This window comes from Moschus berezovskii, chromosome 11 (genome assembly GCF_049115385.1).
Source record: "Moschus berezovskii isolate FMDL1 chromosome 11, NW_MosBer_1.0, whole genome shotgun sequence".
NCBI lineage: Eukaryota > Metazoa > Chordata > Mammalia > Artiodactyla > Moschidae > Moschus > Moschus berezovskii.
The window spans coordinates 6,624,179-6,646,446 of NC_142470.1; the positions used below are offsets into that span (position 1 = coordinate 6,624,179).

The window sequence follows — 22,268 nt, forward strand, 5'->3', positions numbered from 1 at the left end:
TGCACTGGCAGGTGGGTTCTTTACCTCTAGTGCCACCTGGGAAGCCCCGCCCTCCTTTGGTACCTACAACAAATTAATGTCTCTAAGCCTCCAGATGACTCAGCTCTCCAGACAAAACCTTCCCATTCCCATCTTCCATGTTAAACAGGAAAAGCCAGTCACCCTATCTGCACCATGAGATTCCCCCATTCAAATGTGAGCAAAGCTAAAATGAGGCTCAGACACATACATGCAGAGACACACACAGACAGCACGCATGTGGTGATAGCATAAAGAAAAATGAGGCCGACCATAAAGAAAGCTGAGCACTGGAGAACTGATAGTTTTGAACTGTGGTGTTGGAGAAGACTCTTGAGAGTCCCCTGGACTGCAAGGGGATCCAACCAGTCCATCCGAAAGGAAATCAGTCCTGAATATTCATTGGAAGGACTGATGCTGAAGCTGAAGCTCCAATACTTTGACCACCTGATGCAACTGGAAAAGACCCTGATGCTGGGAAAGATTGAAGGTGGGAGGAGAAGGGGACGACAGAGGATGAGATGGCTGGAGGGCCTCACTGACTCAATGGACATGAGTTTGAGTAAACTCCGGGAGTTGGTGATGGACAGGGAGGCCTGGCGTGCTGCAGTCCATGGGGTCGAAAAGAGACATGACTGAGTGACTGAACTGAACTGAAGGCCAAAGGAAATTCAGGGAAAGAGCTTCAGCTGGGATGGGCGGGGGCAGGCTTGGGTGGGCAGGTGCGATCCGGAAGCTCTGGAGGGGCTTCAGTGGGACTGTAAGAGTCCTTCCTGGGGGCGGGTATCTGTTGCCCGTTTTATCACTCTGTTGACGATGTTTCTGCAGATGGGCATCTGATGGGATTTCACAAGTAAATGTTTCAAGTCATACATGAAATCTCAAGCTCTCCTCTCCCATCCAAACCCCCAAAGCATAAACCAAACCAAACCGCAGAGGCTGTAAAACACTAGCGTCACTTAAGTGTCAGGGAGCCCCGGGTGCCAGACACGAGCAAGCACAATGCCGTACAGAGGTGCCGAGGTCAGCCGCTGGGGAGGAGACAGTACGCAGCCCTCGGAGGGTTCAGCAAGAACCCCTGCTTCGCAACTGCTCCGAGGAGTCCGTGGTGCAGAGAGGAGAGGCCTGTGGACGGTGGGGGCCTCAAGCCCCTACCACAACCGGCCCCCCTTCTCTGGGGCTGGGGTGAGTCGCAGGAAAGGAAGGACAGAGGCCAACGGGGACTGAAAGCGGTGCGGTCTCCTCTTCCGCTCTTGCAGCCTCTTGGGGAGCCGTGCAGAGCCCCCCGCCACATCTGGTCACTTGTCACGTTCATCACGGTGGCTCCACGGCCCTCCCCCACGGCAGCCGTGTTCCCTCGCCTCCTCCCCCACCAGGAACAGAATTAAGTGCGGCGGATGCAGAGACGTGGGCACGGACTGTGGGGCAGGGCACGTGTTTACTGGGACGCTCTGAGCTCACGCTGGACGCAGACGTGGGGGGAGTACAGCCTGCACAGCGGAGTCCACGTCACAAAACAGGGCAGCGGGCGGCCGCCGGGCTCGGCGGGGCGGGGTGGCTGCTGGCAGCGGCGCCAACATCCTGACGGCTGCGGCAAATGTCCAGAGAGTCCCGCAGCGGCCTGTCCTTTGATCTCGCGCTGCCTCAGTGGGGGAGGAACCAGACCCGGGGGCAACGAGCTCACAGAAGGGAGCGACACTGAGAGCTTGGGGGCTCTGCCAGCGCCACCGGGTGCCGAGTCCCACGGGCACCTCTTCTGCAGAGACTGAAGGCCACAGCATTTGGGGGGCTTTGGTCCCAGGACCCCTCCCCGCCCCTCATCCACTCTGGCCCCGATGAGGTGGGCCTCTCCACCTGGCCCTTTTGTCCAGGGGCTTCCGTGTCATCGTGCTGTGCTCAGGAGTCCCAGCACCCCGGCGGGGGCCTTGCTCAGCATCTACAAGACACCCTTCTGGGACCCACCCGTGTGAGCTGGCCCAGGCACTCCCCTCCCTGGGCCAGGGGCTCTGCGTGGCTCAGTGTTGGGGAGAAACGTCAGCGCCCCCCGCGGAAGTTGCATTAACAGCAGACACAGGAATGCGAGGGATTCCTGCTGCACCACCGGGGTCCCTGGCAGGGGCACGTGACCAGTGATGCCCGAGGCAGGGCGAAGCAGAGCGAGGGGACCAGCTGCCTCCAGAAACCGTCCCCAGGGACAGAACGCCAAGCCCGCCCTCAGGTCCCAACTGCCAATGCGTCCAGAGTTGTTAAGTCTGCAGGAGAAACGCTGCGAGCAGGGTCCTGGAGATTTCTGTGATGACTGGCACCAGGTGCGGGGCGAAGCGGGGCCTTGGCAGGAACTGGCGCCGGGCCCCGCAGTGGCGGCATCCTCAGGGCTGGGCGCACGGCACCCTGCTCGGAGCTCTGACCCGCGGCTGGACCAGGCGCCGGTGGGCATTGCCTGGGGAGCAGCAGCCCCTCCGTGACCCCCCATCCCGAGGCTGCGGCCCCCGACTTGAGGGCCCCAGGGACCACGGCTGAGCCCAAGCCAGCGAGAGGGCGGGTTCGGTGACGACAACATGACGGCAGGGACCCGAGTTAACATCGCGGAGCCATGGTCGTTTAAACAAGCCTGTAGGGGATGTATTTCCGAGCTGCGGCGTACTCACTGTGAACCAAAACAACTCTTCTGCCTCTTTACACATCTGGGTTTCCAGAGCGGCCGGCCTCTCTTCCGGGGACAGACACTCTCTCCACGGGGTGGAGGGCAAAGGCGGGGGCCTGTGGGGACAGCTGGATCATCCCTCAAGAAGGTCCTTCTTCTGAGCAGCCTCAGGGAGGGGGTGCAGGGGTGGTGTGTGTGTGTGCAGGGCACTCCCCAATGCTCGAGGGACACAGGAGGGTCTCTGCACGGGAAGGAGGGGACTTACAGACTGGCCCACCGAGTCACAAGGCCCGCGTCTCGGCTTCAATCTTCTGTTCGCCATGCAAGCTCTCCGGGTCCGGGAGCTGAGCCACACTCTGGCGGATGGCGATCTCGGGGCCGCCACCGTAGAGGTTGTTCAGGTACACCCAGGTCTCCTCAGAGATCTGCCCGTAGTCAGCTCCTGCAGGGTCCGAGGGGCTGCAGCTCAGGCGGGGCTTACCCTAGCTGGAGCCACCGCCTCGGCAGTCTGGAGGCTCTGATGGGGGTCTCTGGGAGCACCCAAGCCAAGGGGAGGGGTGGGGGAGGACAATCATGGGCTCCTGTGCCAAGCTGTAAATGGGAATCCTGGGGTTTTCCAGGGGCAAGTCCATCCCCTGAGGACCCCCGGAAGGCTCATCTGTGGCTGCAGCCCCTTGTTTCCTGGGGTGGAGGTGATGCAAAAAGGACAGGCAGGTGAGGTGGCAGAGCGGAGAGAGGGCATGGGTAGGGAACAGAGGGGCTGGAGCGCCCACTCAGAGGCTAAGCACCACGATCGCTCTGCTCAAGTCCTGGGCCCGGACTTGGATGGATGCCGCAGCCTGACCCAGGGGGCAGGGGGCTCCTGGGAGGACCTGGAAGCCAGGAGGCAGCAAGAGGGGGCTCCCAGGAGCCAGGAGGGGAGCCCGGCTGGCTGGGAGGAGGCGAGGCAGGGCCGAGCCTCACCCTGCTTCAGCTGGATGTGGCCGCTTCCTTTGACCTGTGCGATCCTGCTGTTGTCAATGGGCCCCGGGGGCTCTGGAACAGATACAGCTCGGGCTCAGGACCTCTGGGCCTCTGTAGCGGTAGGCAGAAAGCCAGACCCCAGCCACCGGCAGCCTCTAGCCCTCAGCAGATGAGAGCCACTCTCCAGGTGTGAGGTCACACCTGTGACCCTGGAGAGGCGGTGCTGGGCCCCAGAAGTCAGAGGCAAGGTCTTACGGGGTGAGGTGCTCAGAGCTCCAAAGGCTCATGTACACGAATCTAAGGGCTGGAGGCACTCATGGTGTCCCTGGACCCAGCAGAGGGGAGTCCTGAGGACACGGGCCCCAATTTCAGACCCTAGCTTGGGGCAGGGGTGGTGGGGAGGAAGGTGGATGCTGCCCTCATCTGTGAGCCCAGGCCCAAGGTGGGGCTTGGGCTCTGGAGCCAGGTTCCTGATCAACCAAAGCTGCTGAGGGAGGTGGGGTGTGTGTGTGGATGGCAGTGAGGCCCGCCTCCTTTCCCCACGTCCTGTTCAGCGCTTGTGCTTGAAAGGGTGAAATGAACATCCAGTGTTCAGAGCCTTCTGTCTCTGCTGACCCCACTGGGCTCCAAACCCTGGTCTGGGAGCCGAGTGTGGGACTCAAGGGGTAGGGAAAGAGCCGCATGCAGGTGAGAGAGCCCGGGGTCTCAATGAATGGCCCTGCTGTCTCCAACTCTGTGAGTGGAGAACACAGCATCCAAGTCCCAAGAGTCTGAAACCATCTAACAACTAACATCTACTATTTAGGGCCACAGAGTCCCCAGAGGAAAGGGCCTGGCAGGAGAAAGGGCAGTCAGCCCGGTCACCACGGGGCAGAGGGGCAGGGACAGAATGGGCAGCACGAGATAGCTCCCGGCCTGCTGCAATCAGAAGGCCCGGCCGGGGCAGGGACCTGATCCCAGCATGGGGCGGGGAGAGCACCCATGCTCCGTGCAGAGGGCGAGCGCTGGAAAGGGGGGCACCAAAAACCTGCTGGGCGGGCTCAGACCTGGGCGCCCCAGCCGACACCCCCTGGGACGCTCCCAGGAGGTGGACAAGCCCCGGGGAGCAGTGGGCGCGGGCCGGGCCCCCCGACTCACCGCTGTCCCTGCCCTTGACGAAGGCCTCCCACTCCCGGAACCACTGCATGCTGATGCAGTAGATGATGCTGGGCGACTCCTCGGCCTGGAACGCCTTGTTCAGCTGGGTGGGGCGGGGCCAAGGGGAGGGTCAGCGCCAACATCCAACACCCCTCGGGCCCCACCCTGGACTCTTACGCAACACCGGACACCCAGAGAAAGTTTCGAACTGCCAGACGAGTTCGAAGAAAAGAACCCTCTCCCCCATGCTCCCACCACTCCGATGACTGCTGCTAACACTTGGGTGAATCTTGTTAGTGACTTCGTAAAAACCCAGTTGAGATCGCACGGCAGATGCTGTTACCCCCAGCACTGAACAGAACCTGGTCCCCTGCTCACTCCTTAACTAGCCTGACATATCGTTTTTTAACAGCCACGAAGCTGGGTGTCTAACGTCCAACCCTGGACTGACGAAGGATGGAGGCCCCCTGGGTCCCAGCCCTGCGAGCAGCACCGGGGTCTCGGTTCTCACACACCCCCGTGGCCCCCGCAGGAGTCCTTCTCCCAAACGGGATCATACTGGGTCCCACCTTGCAACTTGCTGTCTTCACTCAATGCACCCTTTTGTGTCAGCTCACAGAGCCCAGTGGTTCCCCGGGGGAACACCTGCCCACGTCTGCAGGTAATTTTTGCTGTCAGTGGCATCAAGTGGGCAGAGGTCAGGATGTTGCTAAACATCCTACAACCAGCCCAATAAAGAACCATCCAGCCCCAAACAGCAGCACCGATCCCTTTAACAGCCGCGTGGAGTCCCCTGAGCAGAGGCACCTGAACTTACTAACCCTGACCCTTCTCTCCGGTGAACCCCTTCACCCTCTGGCCTGGCCTCTGGCCCTCTGGTCTCCTACAGAACGAGGCTCCCACCTGAGCCTGACTGCGCTGGGCTCCCCCACCCCACGCACCTTGATGAAGGTGTCAATTTCCACCCTCCTGCGCTTGGCCAGAGCCTCGATCTCCACCTGGCAGATGGAGCACACGTATAGATGGTTCACGGCGGGGCCGCCCCCAAACCTGCACCCGGGTGGGCGGGAGAGAGAGACAGACACACACGAGTCCTGAGGGGAGGGCCCCGCTGGGGGAGGCAGCAGAACCTGACAGAAAGTGAGGTCTCCTAGTGCCGCCCTGGCTCAGCCCTCGGGCTCCCTGGGCACCCTGCGCACGGCCTGTTGACTCAGCTCACCTTCCCCACTTGACTGGTGGGGTCGCCTGCGCACCTGAGCGCCTGCAGCACCCAGGAGGGCGCCTGTCCCAGGGCAGGGGTGTCACAAATATGTGCTTCGTGGTCACGAGGACCATTCAACACTCTGGCTTCCCATGCTGGCCACTGCGGTGGCCGCGGAGGCCGCAGCCTGCCTGACCTGACTCTAAGGACAACGTCGAAGGAAGGCTGCAGGTCCTTCTGCAGGCAGGTGGGGGGGTGGTCTCCACTGGGCCTGGGGATGCTGTCGCAGGGTTCTAACCCATCCATCAGGGCACAGGCCACACCTGACCCGCCAGTGGGTGGGCCGAGCCAGTCCAAAGAGTGGGGGCAGCCGGGACTCCCCAGCCTCTCCCTCCCCATCTATGTGATCACCCCCAGGCCATGGCACGGCCCGCCTGCTGGGTGCAGAGTGACCCGAGTCTGGGCAGGGGCTCTCCCCTCCATGAGAGATCCACAGGCTTGAGGGGTGGGGGAGAGACATCCACCAGCGCGCCCTGCCATCAGCAGCCCTGGGACTGGGAGGGTCTGGCTGGATGCCCCAGGCAGACACGGCTGCAAGGGGAGCCCCTCCCCTACCGGGGCGAGGGCAGCGTGGGGTCAAGGAGGCACCCCTCCCCTGCCCTCCTCTCCTGCCCAGCCTGGACAAAAGAGGACGCTGCGGGCGCCGAACCTGTTGTAGAGGTGCTCCCACACGTTCTGCGGCAGGATCACCACCAGGTCGTCGATGTAGTGATACTTGTTGGGCGGGATCCCTGCGGCGGAAGGCACACGGGGGAGCTGGACCTGCCAGCCCTCCCCCGCCCATCCCCCGCTCAGAGAAGGCCGCCTCACCTCCGTGGGAGCAGAGGAACGTGTGGTTAGTGATGGGCCCTGGCTCAGCGAAGGTGTTGAACTTGTTGAGCCATTCCCGGGACACATAGAACCGCAGCAGGCTGGGCTCCCGCATGGCGGCCAGAGACACCACCTGCTGCCGCTCGCGCACAGCTTCCTCGCTGCTCTTCCTGGGGCGAGGTGGGACGGGGGCGGGTCAGGAGTGGGAGCCACGCCCCGTGCAGGAAGCCCAACATCTCAGGCCCCTTAACACCCCTCCCATCTCAGCACCCTCCCATTTCAGCATCCCTCCTGCATCTCAGCACCTCTCCACATCTCAGCGCCCTCCCATCTCAGCGCCCTCCTGCATCTCAGCGCCCTCCCATCTCAGCACCCTCCATATCTCAGCGCCCTCCCATCTCAGCACCCTTCATACCTCAGCGCCCTCCCATCTCAGCACCCTCCATATCTCAGCGCCCTCCCATCTCAGCACCCTTCATATCTCAGCACCCTCCATATCTCAGCGCCCCTCCGCATCTCAGCACCCTCTGCATCTCATAGGCCCCACCACCCCTGCAGAGTTCCAGCGTCATCACCTCTGACCAGGACCACTGCAGAAAACCCAACTCAACTATGCAGGTTTCCTGCTTTCCCCACAACAGCCAGTGCAGCAGGCTCTTTCTAAAACCCCAATCCTCACTTTTCCCTGGCCTAAAGCCCTCGCAGGCTCCCCCCTGCACCGGGGTGAAGTCCCGTGGAAGTGGCACCGGATGTTAGGCTTGCGCACTGCCAGAACCACACCTGTAGAAGAGCACATAGGCCTCCGCGTTCTGCACCACCGTTTCGTGGACCTCGGTGACATACTGGTCGTCGAACTCATACCACTGCCCATTGATCACGTTCTGGCAGTAGGCGATGTAATGGCCACCTGCAGCAGGAGACCCAGGCAGTGACGGAGCCCCCGGGGGACGGGGCGGGGTCGGGGCAGGGGTGGGCGCGGACTCACTGCCTGCTGTTCCATGGTGGCAGATGACCGAGAGGAGGTCATAGGTGGTGATCTGGGACGTGCACTCCTTGGCGAGGAAGGGGCGCAGGTCAAGGCCCTCGAGGGGGAAGGACACGTGGCTGCTGATCTTGAAAGAGTACATGACCTCGTGCCTAAAGCGCTTCAGGTGAATGCACAGTATCTGGGGGAGGTGGGTAAAGGTGCCGATCACTCGTGGGCTGACCAGGGCCCCGTTATCCCAGGCACCTGACGGGGGCCTCGAGTCAGGGCTCCGGGAACCACCCCCCAGCCCACTGCATGACCCACTCAGGCCCTGCGGCCCAGGTGACTACAAGAAAGTGCCTATGGCCTTGCAGAGGCCGGGGCCAGCCGATGGTCTGGCCCTTGATTCCGTGTGAACACATCAAAGAACCATGCCTGGGGGTGTGCTGCCCACCCCAGCTGGGCACCCCCTGGGTGTCTGAGCAGCCTCCCTTTCTTTGATACACGTTTTCAAGGATGGAAAATCCTTATTGACTACTTGTAACTTGGTTGTATTTTAGATTAACAGCCTTTATAAGAGCCATTATAAAAAAAGAAGAAAAGAACCGTGGATGGGAGTGGGCCCAGGACAGCTTCCAGTCCCCGGAGGTGGCAGGTGTGACTGAGCTGCACCACCAGGACTGGCCGCTGGGATGGGCTGTCCTCGAACACTGGGCTGGTCTGGACAGGAGGCTGTCACTGGCCCATCGCACCGACCCCCCAAGAACTCTTAACCACCAGCTCTGTGGGTGCTGACTTGCAGAAGGCTTCTCTGCAAAGGCTCCCCCCAGACCGACTGGGCCAAGCCCGGCACCTGTGCTTTGGGCCACGCACACCTCACGTCGCAGCCACAACTTCGGCCAGCCCGTTTCTGCCTCAGGGTTTCCCCCACCAGTTCCTCCCCAAGTCCCACTCCACCAGGCCAACATCTGCCTACGTCCGCAGGCCCCACTCAGACACCACTTCCTCAGAAAGGCCTTCCCAGCAGCCCTGCCTCGGGCTCACCCCAAAGGGTGAGCTGGGCGCCCCCACACCTGCCTCCTGCCCTCACAAGGCATACTGAGGGATGAAAGAACTGGGCTCTGCATTACACACTGAACAACGAGCCTCCCTGGCGTCGGCCAGACCCTCCCGGGGCGGGAGGTAAGCAGGGTCTCTCAAGACTCAGCAGCAGAGTCTCCACGGGTCTCCCGAGTCTGGGAGGGGGTCAGCCACTGCCCTGGACAGCACCGCGCATGGTGTGGCGGAGGCCCAGCAGCAGGGGTCTCCCGAGTCTGGGGGGTGGGTCAGCCACCGCCCTGAACAGCACCGCGCGTGGTGTGGCAGAGGCCCAGCAGTGGGGCAGGGAGCTGCCCACTCACCTCCGGCAGCCGCAGGACCTTACAGTACTTCACTCCGTTGCGCAGCCTGGGAGGAGAGACAGGAGACGTGACCATCCTGGAGGGGGGCCGGGGTAGGCAAGCCCTCCCACCCCAGACTCTCCACGAGGTTGAGTCCTCTGGGGAAGGCCAGGGGGAAGCGTGTGGACCACACATGGAGACAGGAAGTCGAGGAGAAGCCTCCAGAATGCACACACTTACTTTTTACACCGTTCACAGCTGTACATGTTGTCACCTGGGCAGTAAAATGAAGAGACAAAGGTTAGAAAGGATGGGACATGGTGAAGAAGTGCACGTAATGACTTAGAAGTAGAATCACACGATGCCGCTACAAGAGATCTGTGTTTTATTTTCAAGGACACGCAGAGGTTGAAAGTGAAGGGGTGGAAGAAATACTCCGTGCGGTGGTGACCACGAGAGAGCAGGAGTGGCTGGACTTACATCAGACAAAATACTTCCTCCAAAATCAGTTACGAGAGACAAAGAGGGTCACTGTACAGTGATAAAGGGATTCGTTCATCAGGAGGATGTAACACCTGCGAACAACACTGGAGCACAACTGAAGGGAGAAATATACAGCAATTCAGTCACAGCTGGAAACTCTGACAGAAAATTAACAAAGGAACAGCAGACTTGAATAACACTAAAGACCAAACGGACCTAACAGACACACATAGAACACTCCGCCTAACAGCACCACAACGCCTGTTCTTCAGAAGCGCACACAGACATTCTCCAGAATAGACCACATGTTGGCTCACAAAGTAAAAAACCCCAACATATTTAAGAAGTCCAAAATCATATCTAATATCTTTTCCAACCACAATGGTATGAAACTAAAAACCAGTAACAGGAGGAAACCTAAAAAATTCACAAATACGTGGAAATTAAACAACACATTTCTGAACAACTGACGGGTCAAAGAAGAAATCGAAAGGAAATCAGAAAGTATTCTGAGAGAGAAATGAAGATACAACACGCTAGCCCTTATGGGAGGCAACAAAAACAACTTTAAGAGGTAACTTTATAGCAACAAATACCTACAGTAAGCAAAAATGAACATTGCCAAACAATCTATTTTACACCTTAAGCAATCAGGAAAAGAACAAACTAAACCTAAAGTTAGCAGGAGAAAGGAAATCATAAAGATTAAAGCAGAAATAAATGAAACAAACTAGAAAGACAATAGGGAAAAAAAAACAATGAAACTGTTTTTTTTTAAAAAAAGAAAAACAAAATTAACAAATCTTTAGCCAGTTTAACAAACAAAAAAGAGAGAAGACTCAAACAAAATTATAAATGAAAGAAGAGACATACAGCTGACGCCATGGAAATATAAAGGATCATAAGAGACTTTATATCGATGAACTATACACCAACAAACTGGATAGCCTAGAAGAAATGGATGAATCCCTAGAAATATAAAACCTACTCAGACTGAATTATGAAGAAATAGAAAATCTGAAAGGAAACTCCACACAGCTTCCCACATGACCTGCCCAATGCACCTCTTCCATCTGGCTCTTCCTAAGTCATATCCTTTTATATTATTAATAAACCAGTCATCTAATAATAAAATGCTTCTCTGAGTTCTGCAAGCTGCTCTAGCTGCTCTAATTGAACCCCAGGAGGGGATTGTTGGGACTCCCCATCTGCAGACACTTGGTCAGAAGCCCAGGTAACAACTTGCACTCGTGACTGGCGTCTGAAGTTGGGGATGGGAGGTCTTGTAGGACTGAGTCTCTAACCTTGGGCTCTGAGGCTGTCTCTAAGTAGAAAATGTCAAAATCAAGTTAAATGGTAGGATACGACTAAGGAATACTGAGTTGTTCCCACACAGTGACACGGATAAACAGAAAGATATCCTATGGTCATGGAGCAGAATGATAAATACTATTAAAATGCCCATACTACCCAAACCCATCTATAGATTCAATGCAATCCAATGACATTGTTATAGATATAGAAAAAAATCCTAAAATTCACATAAGACTATAAAAGATCCCAAATAAACAAAAAGATGCTTGAGAAAGAACAAAGCTGGAGGCATCTCCTGATTTCAAACTCTACTGCAAAAGTCCAGTTATCAAAACACTATGGTACTGGCCTAAAGACAAACACATAGAATGATGAACAGAATTGAGAGGCCAGAGGTAAACCCATGCATACAAGGTCAGCTAATGTTTGACAAGGGTGCCAAAAATACTCAATGGGGAAAAGATTGTCTTTTCAATAAACAGTGTTGGGAAAATTGGATATGCAAAAGAATGAAACTGTACCCCATCTTACACCACTCACAAAAATAAACTCGAAATTAGTCAAAGACTTAAATGTAAGATCTGACACTGTAACACTTCTGGAAGAAAACATAAGGAAAAAAATTTCATGGACATTGGTCTTGGCAGTGATTTTTTTGGATATGACATCAAAAACACAAGCAAGAAAAGCAAAAATAAACAAGTGGGACTACATCAAACTAAAAAGCTTCTGTATAGTGAAGAAAAAAAAAACAACAAACAACAAAATGAGGAGGTGGTCTACAGGATGGGAGAAAATATTTTAGAAATCATGTATCAGATTAGGAGTTAACATTCAAAATATATAAAGAATTCATGCAAGTCAATAGCAAAACACAAACAGTACCACTTAGAAATGGGCAGAGGACCTAAATAGGCATTTTTCCAAAGAAGATATACAGATGGTCAACAGGTACATAAAAGATGCTCAACATGACTAATCATCATGGAATGCTAATGAAAACAACAATGTGATCTCACCCCACACCTGTTAGAATAATTATCAAAAAGAAAGCTTTTCAATTTTTGAAACATTTATTTTTGGCTACATCACACGGCTTGTGGGATCTGAATTCCCCAACCAGGGACTGAACTCAGGCCCTCAGCAGTGAAAGCCTGGAGTCTTAACCACTGGACCACCAGGGAAATCCCAGAAAGGTTTTTTAAAAAGACAAGATAATACAATTTTTGGCAAGGATGTAGAGAAAAGAGAACCTGTGTGCACTATCAGTGGGAATGTAAATCAGCACAGTTATTATGGAAGATGGCATAGTAGTTCCTCAAAAAAATAAAACTATTAATAGGACAATCACTCAGTTCAGTTCAATCACTCGGTCTTGTCCAGCTCTTTGCAACTGGATGGACTGCGGAATGGCAGGCTTCACTGACCATCACCAACTCCTGGAGCTTACTCAAACTCATGTTCATCCAGTTGGTGATGCCATCCAGCCATCTCATCCTCTCTCGTCCCCTTCTCCTCCCACCTTCAATCTTTCCCAGCATCAGGGTCTTTTCCAATGAGTCAGTTCTTCCCATCAGGTGGCCAAAGTATTGGGAGTTTCAGCTTCAGCATCAGTCCTTCCAATGAATATTCAGGACTGATTTCCTTTAGGATGGACTGGTTGGATCTCCTTGCTGTCCAAGGGACTCTCAAGAGTCTTCTCCAACACCACAGTTCAAAAGCATCAATTCTTTGGTGCTCAGCCTTCTTTACAGTCCAACTCTCACATCCATACATGACTGTTGGAAAAATCATAGCTTTGACTAGACGGACCCTTGTTGACAAAGTAATGTCTCTGCTTTTTAATATGTTGTCTAGGTTGGTCATAGCTTTTCTTCCAAGGAGCAAGTGTCTTTTAATTTCATGGCTGCAGTCACCATCTACACTGATTTTGGAGCCCAAGAAAATAAAGTCTCTCACTGTTTCCATTGTTTCCATATCTATTTGCCATGAAGTAATGGGAATGGATGCCGTGATCTTAGTTTTATGAATGTTGAGCTTCAAGCCAACATTTTCACTCTCCTCTTTAACTTTCATCAAGAGGCTCTTTAGTTCTTCTTCACTTTCTGCCATTAAGGGTGGCATCATCTGCATATCTGAGGTTATTGATATTTCTCCCGGCAATCTTAATTCCAGCTTGTGCTTCATCCAGCCTGGCATTTCTCATGATGTACTCTGCATATAAAAAGTTAAATAAGCAGGGTGACAATATACAGCCTTGACATACTCCTTTCCCTATTTGGAACCAGTCTGTTGTTCCATGTCCAGTTCTAACTGTTGCTTCTTGACCTGATAAAGATTGCTCAGAAGGCAGGTCAAGTGGTCTGGTATTCCCATCTCTTGAAGAATTTTCCACAGTTTGTTGTGATTGGCACAGTCAATAAAGCAGAAGTAGGTGCTTTTCTGGAACTCGCTTGGTTTTTCGATGATCCAGTGGATGTTGGCAATTTGATCTCTGGTTCCTCTGCCTTTTCTAAATCCAGCCTGAACATCTGGAAGTTCATGATTCATGTACTGTTGAAGCTTGGCTTGGAGAATTTTGAGCAAGCCAGAATTTTGAGAATGATCAAATAACCCAGCAATCCCACTAATGGGTATATAACCAAAGGAAATACAATCACTGTCTCAAAGAGTTATCTGTGAATCCCTGTTCACTGCAGCCTTATTCACAAGAGCCAAACGGTGGAAGCAACCCAAGGGTCCACCGACAAGATGATGAATAAACAAAACGTAGTCTATTCAAAACAATGGAATATTATTCAGCCTTAAAACAAGAAGGAAATTCTACACCTGCTACAATATGGATGAACCCTGAGGATGCTATGCTGAGAGACACAGGCCAGTTGCTAAAGGACAAACACTGTATGATTCAACTCGGATGAGGCAACTAGAACAGTCAAATTCAGAAAGACAGAAAGCAGGATGGTGGTGGCCCGGTGCTGGTGGAAGGGGAGACAGAGCACAGCTACTGAACGGACAGAGTTTCAGTTCCGCAAGACGAGAACGTCCTGAAGACGGGCGGCACGACAGTGTGTATATAGTTAATACTACACTGGACTGAACACTTAAAAGTAATCACCATGGTACAGTTTCTATTACGCACATTTTAAGTGAAAGCCACTCAGTTGTGTCTGACTCTTTGCAACCCCATGGACTGTATAGCCCATGGAATTCTGGCCAGAATACTGGCGTGGGTACCCTTTCCCTTCTCCAGAAGGGAATATATATCTTACCACACTTAAAAACTAAAAGGAGTTTTCCCAAAGGTTAATGCGATGCCAATCACTGAACAGAAAAATAGGAAGAGGACAGGAACGGGAAATTTCAAAGTGGGAAATACAGTCAGTAATTTTTAAATGTCTGAGCTTATCAATAATCAAAGAAACGCAAAATTAAAGAACGCTATCCTATTTGTCCACCAAACAAGTAAAGAAAGGAAAACAGGGGAACCCCTCAGAGCTTCAAGGTGGTGGGGCTGCGAGAATGTGCACTCCCAGGCTCAGCCTGGCAGGGACGGGTGAGACAGTGAGAGTGCGTCCCGGACACTGTGAACCGTATGCTGAGCCAGCCGCCCCAGCCCCATTCCAGCCCAGTCCACTCACCCTTCAGCTCATCAGCAGCAAAGAAGGCAGCCAGGCAGTCTTCCAGGGTGACGACTGGCCCCCAAAACCAGCTAGGGGTACAGGATACCACGAACCTACAGAGACAGAAAGCGGGTGTGGGGGGTGCTGCCAGGGTCTCGTTAAGAGTGAGACGCGGGGACCTGGGGGGCTGAGGTCTGTTTGGATCCAGAGAGGCAGCCTGGCCTGGTGCCTGGAGTGAGCTGAGGTCTGGAGCCAGAAACCTCGGACCACCAGCCAGTGTCCTGGTGAGGGTGACATCACCTCCCCCTGGGTCTTGCCTTCCCTGTCTGTGAAGAGGCCCTGGCCATGCTGGTCTGTCTTCAGGGCAGAGCACAGGTTCCTGACATCAGGAGGGTAAAGCAGGCTTCGAGGAACACAGTGGGGGCTCCAGAAAGCACACCGGCTCCCACTGCAGGGCCAGGCCCTCCTTTCTAGCTGCCACCTGGTCACTCTCCCCATCATTACTGCTTTCCAATCTATGGCCCTGCTCAAACCGGGCCACCTCAGTACGGACACAGAACATGCTAACTCACGAACATCCTTCAGCCTCAAGCCCCTTCCGAACTACACCCTCACCCCTGTGAAAGCTGGCATTTTGCTGTTAAAGGTCTGTCGGCCCCTCAGGCTGCCAGCTCCAGGAAGACCAGGTCAAGGGTGGTTATGTCTTCCAGCAGGTGGAGAGGTGGACATACCGTCGGATATATTCCACAATAAAGGCGAGCCAGCCCTGGGCCGCATAGCTGTCCCCGCAGGCGCCCGGCTTGGCCGGCACATTCTGGTAGATGGCCGAGTGGAGTTTGGCCAGGTCCTCCTTGCCAGGAATGGGCAGTGACAGGTCCTGGAATGTCTCCACCGTGGTGGACACCTGGGACGGGGGAAAGTTGAAGGTCAGCCTGGCTTTCCATCTGCCAGGGTTCTGCCCTGCCCAGACCAGCCCGGGTCTGGACCCCAAACTCTGGCTTCCAGATGACAGGTGTGGGGCAGAAAGCCAGTGCCCCAGCCCCAAGCTGAGTGGGAAGCCCTGTGCATCGCTCCCCTCCCCGCGGGGCACCCACCCGGTCACAGGTGAGACACTGTACGAGGCTGAGGACGGAGCCGTCGAAGATGTCCGAGATGACGCTGCGGTAGCTCTGCTCCTTCCGTCTCCGGCTGCCGGGGACCTGGGCTGGGGGCACCACGTCCTGGGGCTAGACGTGGCTGGGACTAGGCCCCACCCCACCCGCCTGCCCAGGGCCAGGGGCAGGTGCTGGGTGGTCACGCCTGTGCGAGTCACGTGACCGCCCCCCCGCCTGCCACCTCCTGGGTCTGTGGGAGCCCCCCCCAACTCGTGTCCCAGCCATGTTAGGACGGCTTAGAGACACCACATGAAGGGCGCGAGGCACAGCCCCTGGCAGCAAGTGCTCGCAAACCACACACCGCCGCCAGGGGCGCAACCTCCACCCCCCCCAACCCCGCCCCGAGCTCCAGGCGGGGAGGCCCTGCCCGCCTCCCCTCTCCACCTGCCCGCCCCTCCGAACCTTTCTTGAGCACGTAGGCCGGCCCCATCCTCACGGGGCTCGCACGATGAGGGCTGCTGGCCAGCTTGGCGTGGCCCTCGTGGTGGTGGACGGGGCTGCAGGGCCGGGAGGTACTGCGCATGTGCGCCTCGTTGTCCGGCTCTGGGGGCGAACGGAGCGAGGGGGACCATGCTGGGCGGCTGAGCCAGCCCCTGGCCCGGTCAGGAAGACCTCCAGCGCCTCTGAAGGGCACCAAGGCCTGAACCCACCACGTCTCCTCTGTCCTAAGCCCAGCCCACTCCCCATTCCCTACACAGGACATGTGTGCACACACTTCCCATTCCCGGTGGGGGCTTGAACTCAGGGCGGGCTCCTATCTCATTCCTTCTCAACCACCGGACACGCTATTCACCTGACTGCTCACCGAGAGGCTGGGCCCCTAGTGTTAGTCACTCAATTGTGGTGTCTGACTCTTTGCGACCCCCATGGACTATAGCCCGCCAGGCTCCTCCGTCCATGGGACTCTCCAGGCAAGGATACTGGGGTGGGTAGCCATTCCCTTCTCCAGGGGACCTTCCGGATCCAGGGACCAAACCCAGGTCTCCTGTACTGCAGGCAGATTCTTTCCCGTCTAAGACCCCCAGGGTAGGGCTGGGGTCCAACGGGGCCGCAGTGCCACTGTGGCTGGCTGGTACCTGGCGTCCGGCAGGGACTGGTGGACCGCGGGGAGGGCGGCTGCGTCTCCGGGGGCTGCTGCTCCAGGGCGGCCATGGCGGTGTCCACGTCGGCGTCCTCGTCCACCTGCTCCGAGTTGGTGCGCTGCTGGCCCCACGAGAACTTGCGGTCCTTCATGCGCTCCTTCTCGGAGATGGCGCGGCCCGCCTCGTCCGCCATCAGCAGCTCCGCCTCGGCCTGGGAGCCTCCCCCGCTGCGCCCCTGCCCGTCGCCCTCGCCGCGGTCGCTGCTGGAGTCGCAGGACAGGAACTCATCCTCTGAGGGGCTCCGGTCGCCCTCCCGCTTCTCATCAGTGTCGCTCGAGTCCGAGTCCCGCGCCTCTGTCAGCGCCGCCGCTGTGGCCACCACGGGCTCCTTGAGTTCCTCGTGCAGCTGGTCCATCAGGCAGCGCAAGAATTCCTGGGTGTCCTGGAATTCCAGGGCAGCCTCAGCACGGGCATCCCTCCCCGGCAGGGCCCACCTGACCCCCTTCTACTACCGCTGCTGCTAAGTCACTTCAGTCGTGTCCGACTCTGCGACCCCATAGACGGCAGCCCACCAGGCTCCTCCGTCCCTAGGATTCTCCAGGCAAGAACACTGGACTGGGTTGCCATTTCCTTCTCCAATGCATGCATGCATTCCAAGTCGCTTCAGCCGTGTCCAACTCTGGGTGAACCTATGGACAGCAGCGCACCAGGCTCCTCTGTCCACGGGATCCTCTAGGCAAGATACTGGAGTGGGTTGCCATTCCTTCTCCACCCCTTCTACTGAGGAGGACGCGGAGGCTGGGAGGCCAGCCAACCCCTCCCAGGTCTCGCGCCCTGAAGTGGCAGAGTGGATGGGGTAACCCAGGTCTGCCCGACTCCAGGCCTGCTTCTGACTCAGCACGGGAGACAGCGGATGGAAGCGCTCAGCCATGAAAGTCTCCTTGCTCCCAAAAGGAGGGGAAGTGAGTGTGAACATGGAGCTGAGCAGGACACAGGTGACGCCGTGGGGGGTGTGCATGTGAGCGCCCAGCTGAGTTTTGTGGGGAGCAACACCAGCCGGCAGGCCAGGCCACCAACAATCTTAACCCACCTCTGGCGCTCTCTGCTCCTCTGGCCCTTTGCCAGCCCTGGTGCCCATGTCTTCCCGTGACTTGTGGCAGGAGGGACAGGCGTCCCACAGGCCTGGGCACGACTCAGTGACCTGGACAGGAAGTGGGCAGGACAGAGCTGCCACTGAAGGTTGGCTGGGCCTCTGATCCTGGCAGTGCTGCCGTGATCCTGACTACTCTGTGACGAGGTCGCAAGCCCAGGGGGAGCCCGGGCAGCAAAGCCTCTGGCACAGCCTTGCCACTGGCCCAGGCAGGCGCGGTGCACAAAGGAGGTGCTTCAGAAGGTCAGGAGGTGATGGTGGCAGGCCGCAGGCAGCTGGGGGCCCCTGGTGCCTGTGCGGGGCCACTGGGTTCAAAGCCCAGTCCTGTCCCTGGATGTCAGAAGCAGCCCCTACGGCCCAACTCCCACCCACACAAGGCGGCAACTATGCAGTGGCCAGAGCCAGCCGCACACCCAAAGCCTCAGGTCGCTGACATGGAGAGAGGGGCTTTGTTTTCTAAGTTCTAGCCGAGGGAGACAATGGCAACCCACTCCAGTACTCTTGCCTGGAAAATCCCATGGGCGGAGGAGCCTGGTAGGCTGCAGTCCATGGGGTCGCGAAGAGTCGGACATGACTGGAGCGACTTCACTTTCACTTCTCATTTTCATGCACTGGAGAAGGAAATGGCAACCCACTCCAGTGTTCTTGCCTGGAGAATCCCAGGGAGGGTGGAGACTGGTGGGCTGCCATCTATGGGGTCACACAGAGTCGGACACAACTGAAGCGACTTAGCAGCAGCAGCAGCAGCAGCCGAGGGAGGGGCTGGCTCTGGGTAGATTTCGTTAGCAGAGTGTCAAACAGGTTCAGCCCCGGCTGCAAGCCCAGCAGCGAAACCCCCATCTGGGGTAGGACCTGAACAGTCAGCTCGGGGCAGTGGGCAGCATGTGGCTGCATTCTGCTTCACCGTGAGTCCATGATGTTATGCCGTAGAAAGATACCACTGATTCCAGAAGGGTTCTCTAGATTTACAAAAACTTGCCATCAAACTGTCTAGTTTACTAAGAGTGAAATTCTGCCTGTGGCTCAGGGAAGGAGAAAGCACAGGCCTATGTGAGTGGTCAGAGGTGCACGCGCCTAGAGTCAAGGCTGCCTGAGGTCAACTGTCCCCTCTGCCTTGTACCAGCTGTGTAACTGGTACATGGTCACTGGGCGAGGACCTGCCTACTGAACCTCAGTCTCCCAACCTGTCAAGTGGGGAGAATACCAGCAGGTTGCTGGGAGGCTCTGAAGTCTTTGCACCCATGAAGGGCTCAGGCAGCTCGGGCTTGGTCCAGGAGTCCCGCCTGGCAATGCAGACCCCTGGTCTTTTCCACACTGGTCTTGGTTCACAGCCCTGGGTGTCCCCCAGGGAAGCTCATTTGGCCTACCTGCTGGGCATAGCCTCGGAACATTGGGTTGACCAACTTGATCCCATGGGACAGGCTGGTGGGAACCACGTAGCTGGGGCTGTAGGAAGACCAAATCCGTTAGTACAGGCGGCGGTCTGCTCTGAGCTGCTCAAGCCTGCAAGGACAGCTGGGCAGCTGGGCAACCATGATGGCCAGATCAGGCTGTGTGTGGCGTTTACTGCAATGTTGGGCGGTGCTGGCCTGGCCAGGGATCCCGGCAGGTTTGCACTTCTCTAGTGAGAGTTGGACTGTGAAGAAAGCTGATCACCGAAGAATTGATGCTTTTGAACTATGGTGTTGGAGAAGACTCTTGAGAGTCCCTGGTACTGCAAGGAGATCCAACCAGTCCATTCTAAAGGAGATCAATCCTGGGTGTTCATTGGAAGGACTGATGCTGAAGCTGAAGCTCCAATACTTTGGCCACCTCATGCAACGAGTTGACTCACTGGAAAAGAGTCTGATGCTGGGAGGGACTGGGGGTGGGAGGAGACGGGGACGACAGAGAATGAGATGGCTGGATGGCGTCACCGACTCGATGGACATGAGGTTGGGTGAACTCCGGGAGTTGGTGATGGACAGGGAGGCCTGGCGTGCTGTGATTCATGGGGTCGCAAAGAGTCAGACATGACTGAGCGACTGAACTGAACTGAACTGAAAGGTCAGGAAAGGAAAACATCAAGTCATGGCTCAGCCAGGCAGAGAGCGCTTGACTAGGATGGCATCACGTCCTGCCAGCCCGTGACACGCCTCCTTTAAAATGGTTCTCGTTCTGAAATATTTACTGTTGTTTTCCAATTTCAAAAGTCACACGTGTTCATTATTTAAAAATAGAAAATTTCAAAAAAAATAGAAAATTTCAGAAAAGCACAGCAAAGAATCAACACTAGCAGCATCCTGCAGAAACAACCACCATGAAGATTTCCAGACGTTTCCTTGACAGTGCAGACACAAAATTACACGCAGGTAAACACTTGAACGTGGCTTAGAGTTGGAGCTGTATTGCGTCATGCTGTTTAATAATCTGCTTTTATTTTGATGCACTCACTTTATTCCCAATTTTAACGTTTTCCTGGATCTACCCCAGGCGTCTGGTCTTTAAACTCCTTTTACACTGAGCTAAAGCCCCTGGTCAGTGTCAGCCACCACTTCTGAAACCCTGTTCAACGTGCACAGATGTGGCTGAGACCTAGGAGTGGTCACCGCGTGTCTCCGGACCTCAGCACACACGCTCTGAAGTGCTGCCAGCTGCAGTCAACGCCAGGTTCAAGTTCTAGCTGCGCCTTTCACAAGACGTGCTATCTTGGGCAAGACGCTTGAATCTCCCTGAACCTCGGTTTCCCCAATGTGCGAGCCAGAGTTGGCTGTGACCTCACCTGGAAGGGCCCCCGTAAGCATGACACAGGGGGAAGTGCGGCCCGTGACAGTGAGAGGCTGAGTGCACTGGAAGCGCTCCGTCAAGGGGCCCAACAGAAAGCCTGGCCCCACGCCCCTGCCCGAGGTCAGGGATTCGGTCACTCACCGTTTCCTGTGCCAGACCTCAGAGACCAGCTTCTGATAACTTTTGCACAGGGCTGGCTTCTTGTCTGTGCGCACCAGGCCTCCACACTCCAAGAAGAACTGGGTGAGCGGGGGGCTGGGGGAGGGGGCAGGGAGCCAGGTCAGCAAAGAAAAGAAGGGGCACGTGGCACCGTTTACAAGAGCTGGCTGGAGAAGCAAGTGTCCTGTGTGGGGGTATACCGGGGCCCCCAGAGCCATAAGTACCTGCAGGTGACTGGACAGACCCCACCTATTATGGGGCTGAATTGTATCCCCCCAAACTCATACACTGAAGTCCTAACCCCCGCCACCTTAGAATGTGACTGCACTGGAGATAAGGTCCTTCTTTAAAGACTGTTGTGTAAAAGTTAGAGGAACCATCAGCCCTCCTTTCGTTGCCCCCGCTTAGAAACCTTCCTGAGCCTGAAGGCCTCTCCCCACTTCATTTTCTTTGTTTTTGTTACTCATTACATAAGAAATAGTCTTTTATTGTAGAAAAATTAGGAAACACAGATAAGCAAACAATAGTAACTGACCCTAGTCCTACCATGTGAGTGAGGATAGCTGCTCTGAAGATTTGGGGGCATATCCTCCTAGAATTTTCTATGCATGCAGAGCCCCCATCCCTCCCCTGCTTTACACACACACACACACACACACACACACACACAGAAGCCTTAATAGGTGTGAGACCCTGAGTGCCAGGCAGAGGAGATGGCCCAGCCTCAGGGAGTAGAGGGTATCCTAGATGGAAAAAAGTATTTAAACCCCCAGAATGGGACTGCACCATATAAAGGTTCACAACCTTTTTCTACTTATCATATTCCAAACTCCACCCCCTTTCAGTAAATATTCTCCTGCACCATTTTTTCCTGAACTCACTGTAAAGCTGGCCTGTACTAAATTTGTGATTTTATGGGCGTTTAATGTGTTTCCAACAAACGGCAGGGTGAGGAACAGCACAGATAGCTTTCTCAACCTCTCTGGGTACTGGAACTTCCTTTAGGATAAATTCCCATAAGGAGGGATTGCTGGGTCAAAGGGCAGGTGTGGTTTGGGCATTTTGATGTGTACCCACATCCAGGCTTCTGTGAGCAACACACGTGACCCAGCTTGGGGGCGGCAGCTGCTGTTCCCAGGACCCCCCCAACTCCCAGATGAGGCGAAACCTACCAGTTGGACAGGGCCTGCAGGGCCGCATTCATGTAGCAGGAGTTGCCGAGGTTCTTCATGCCCGTGAGGCCTGGGAAAGCAGCACACACAGAGGGAGGGGACGGTGAGCACTTGGAGAGGAGCCGTGGCTCCCGAGCCCTCCCCTGGACCTGCCCGGGAAACCCACCGAGTCAGCCGACAGAGTCC

At 55.7% G+C, this 22,268-nt stretch overlaps 1 protein-coding gene across 5 annotated transcripts in view; it reads right to left on the reverse strand.

The window, feature by feature from the left end:
* Window positions 1-1,437: 1,437 nt before the first annotated feature.
* USP20 (ubiquitin specific peptidase 20) overlaps window positions 1,438-22,268 on the reverse strand; it is a 43,384-nt gene continuing 22,553 nt past the window's right edge. For all 5 annotated transcript variants that reach the window (XM_055399552.2, XM_055399549.2, XM_055399551.2 and 2 more), the window contains 19 exons: window positions 22,083-22,152; window positions 20,893-21,006; window positions 19,353-19,431; window positions 16,830-17,277; window positions 16,156-16,296; window positions 15,694-15,803; window positions 15,331-15,503; window positions 14,618-14,712; window positions 9,420-9,453; window positions 9,201-9,246; window positions 7,819-7,999; window positions 7,614-7,740; window positions 6,834-7,003; window positions 6,673-6,754; window positions 5,704-5,812; window positions 4,763-4,865; window positions 3,626-3,697; window positions 2,928-3,104; window positions 1,438-2,778 (listed from right to left, as the gene is read on the reverse strand). In XM_055399552.2, the coding sequence (XP_055255527.1) occupies window positions 2,944-3,104; window positions 3,626-3,697; window positions 4,763-4,865; window positions 5,704-5,812; window positions 6,673-6,754; window positions 6,834-7,003; window positions 7,614-7,740; window positions 7,819-7,999; window positions 9,201-9,246; window positions 9,420-9,453; window positions 14,618-14,712; window positions 15,331-15,503; window positions 15,694-15,803; window positions 16,156-16,296; window positions 16,830-17,277; window positions 19,353-19,431; window positions 20,893-21,006; window positions 22,083-22,152 (2,315 nt within the window). In that variant the 3' untranslated portion in view covers window positions 1,438-2,778; window positions 2,928-2,943. The remainder of the gene's footprint in view (window positions 2,779-2,927; window positions 3,105-3,625; window positions 3,698-4,762; window positions 4,866-5,703; window positions 5,813-6,672; window positions 6,755-6,833; window positions 7,004-7,613; window positions 7,741-7,818; window positions 8,000-9,200; window positions 9,247-9,419; window positions 9,454-14,617; window positions 14,713-15,330; window positions 15,504-15,693; window positions 15,804-16,155; window positions 16,297-16,829; window positions 17,278-19,352; window positions 19,432-20,892; window positions 21,007-22,082; window positions 22,153-22,268) is intronic.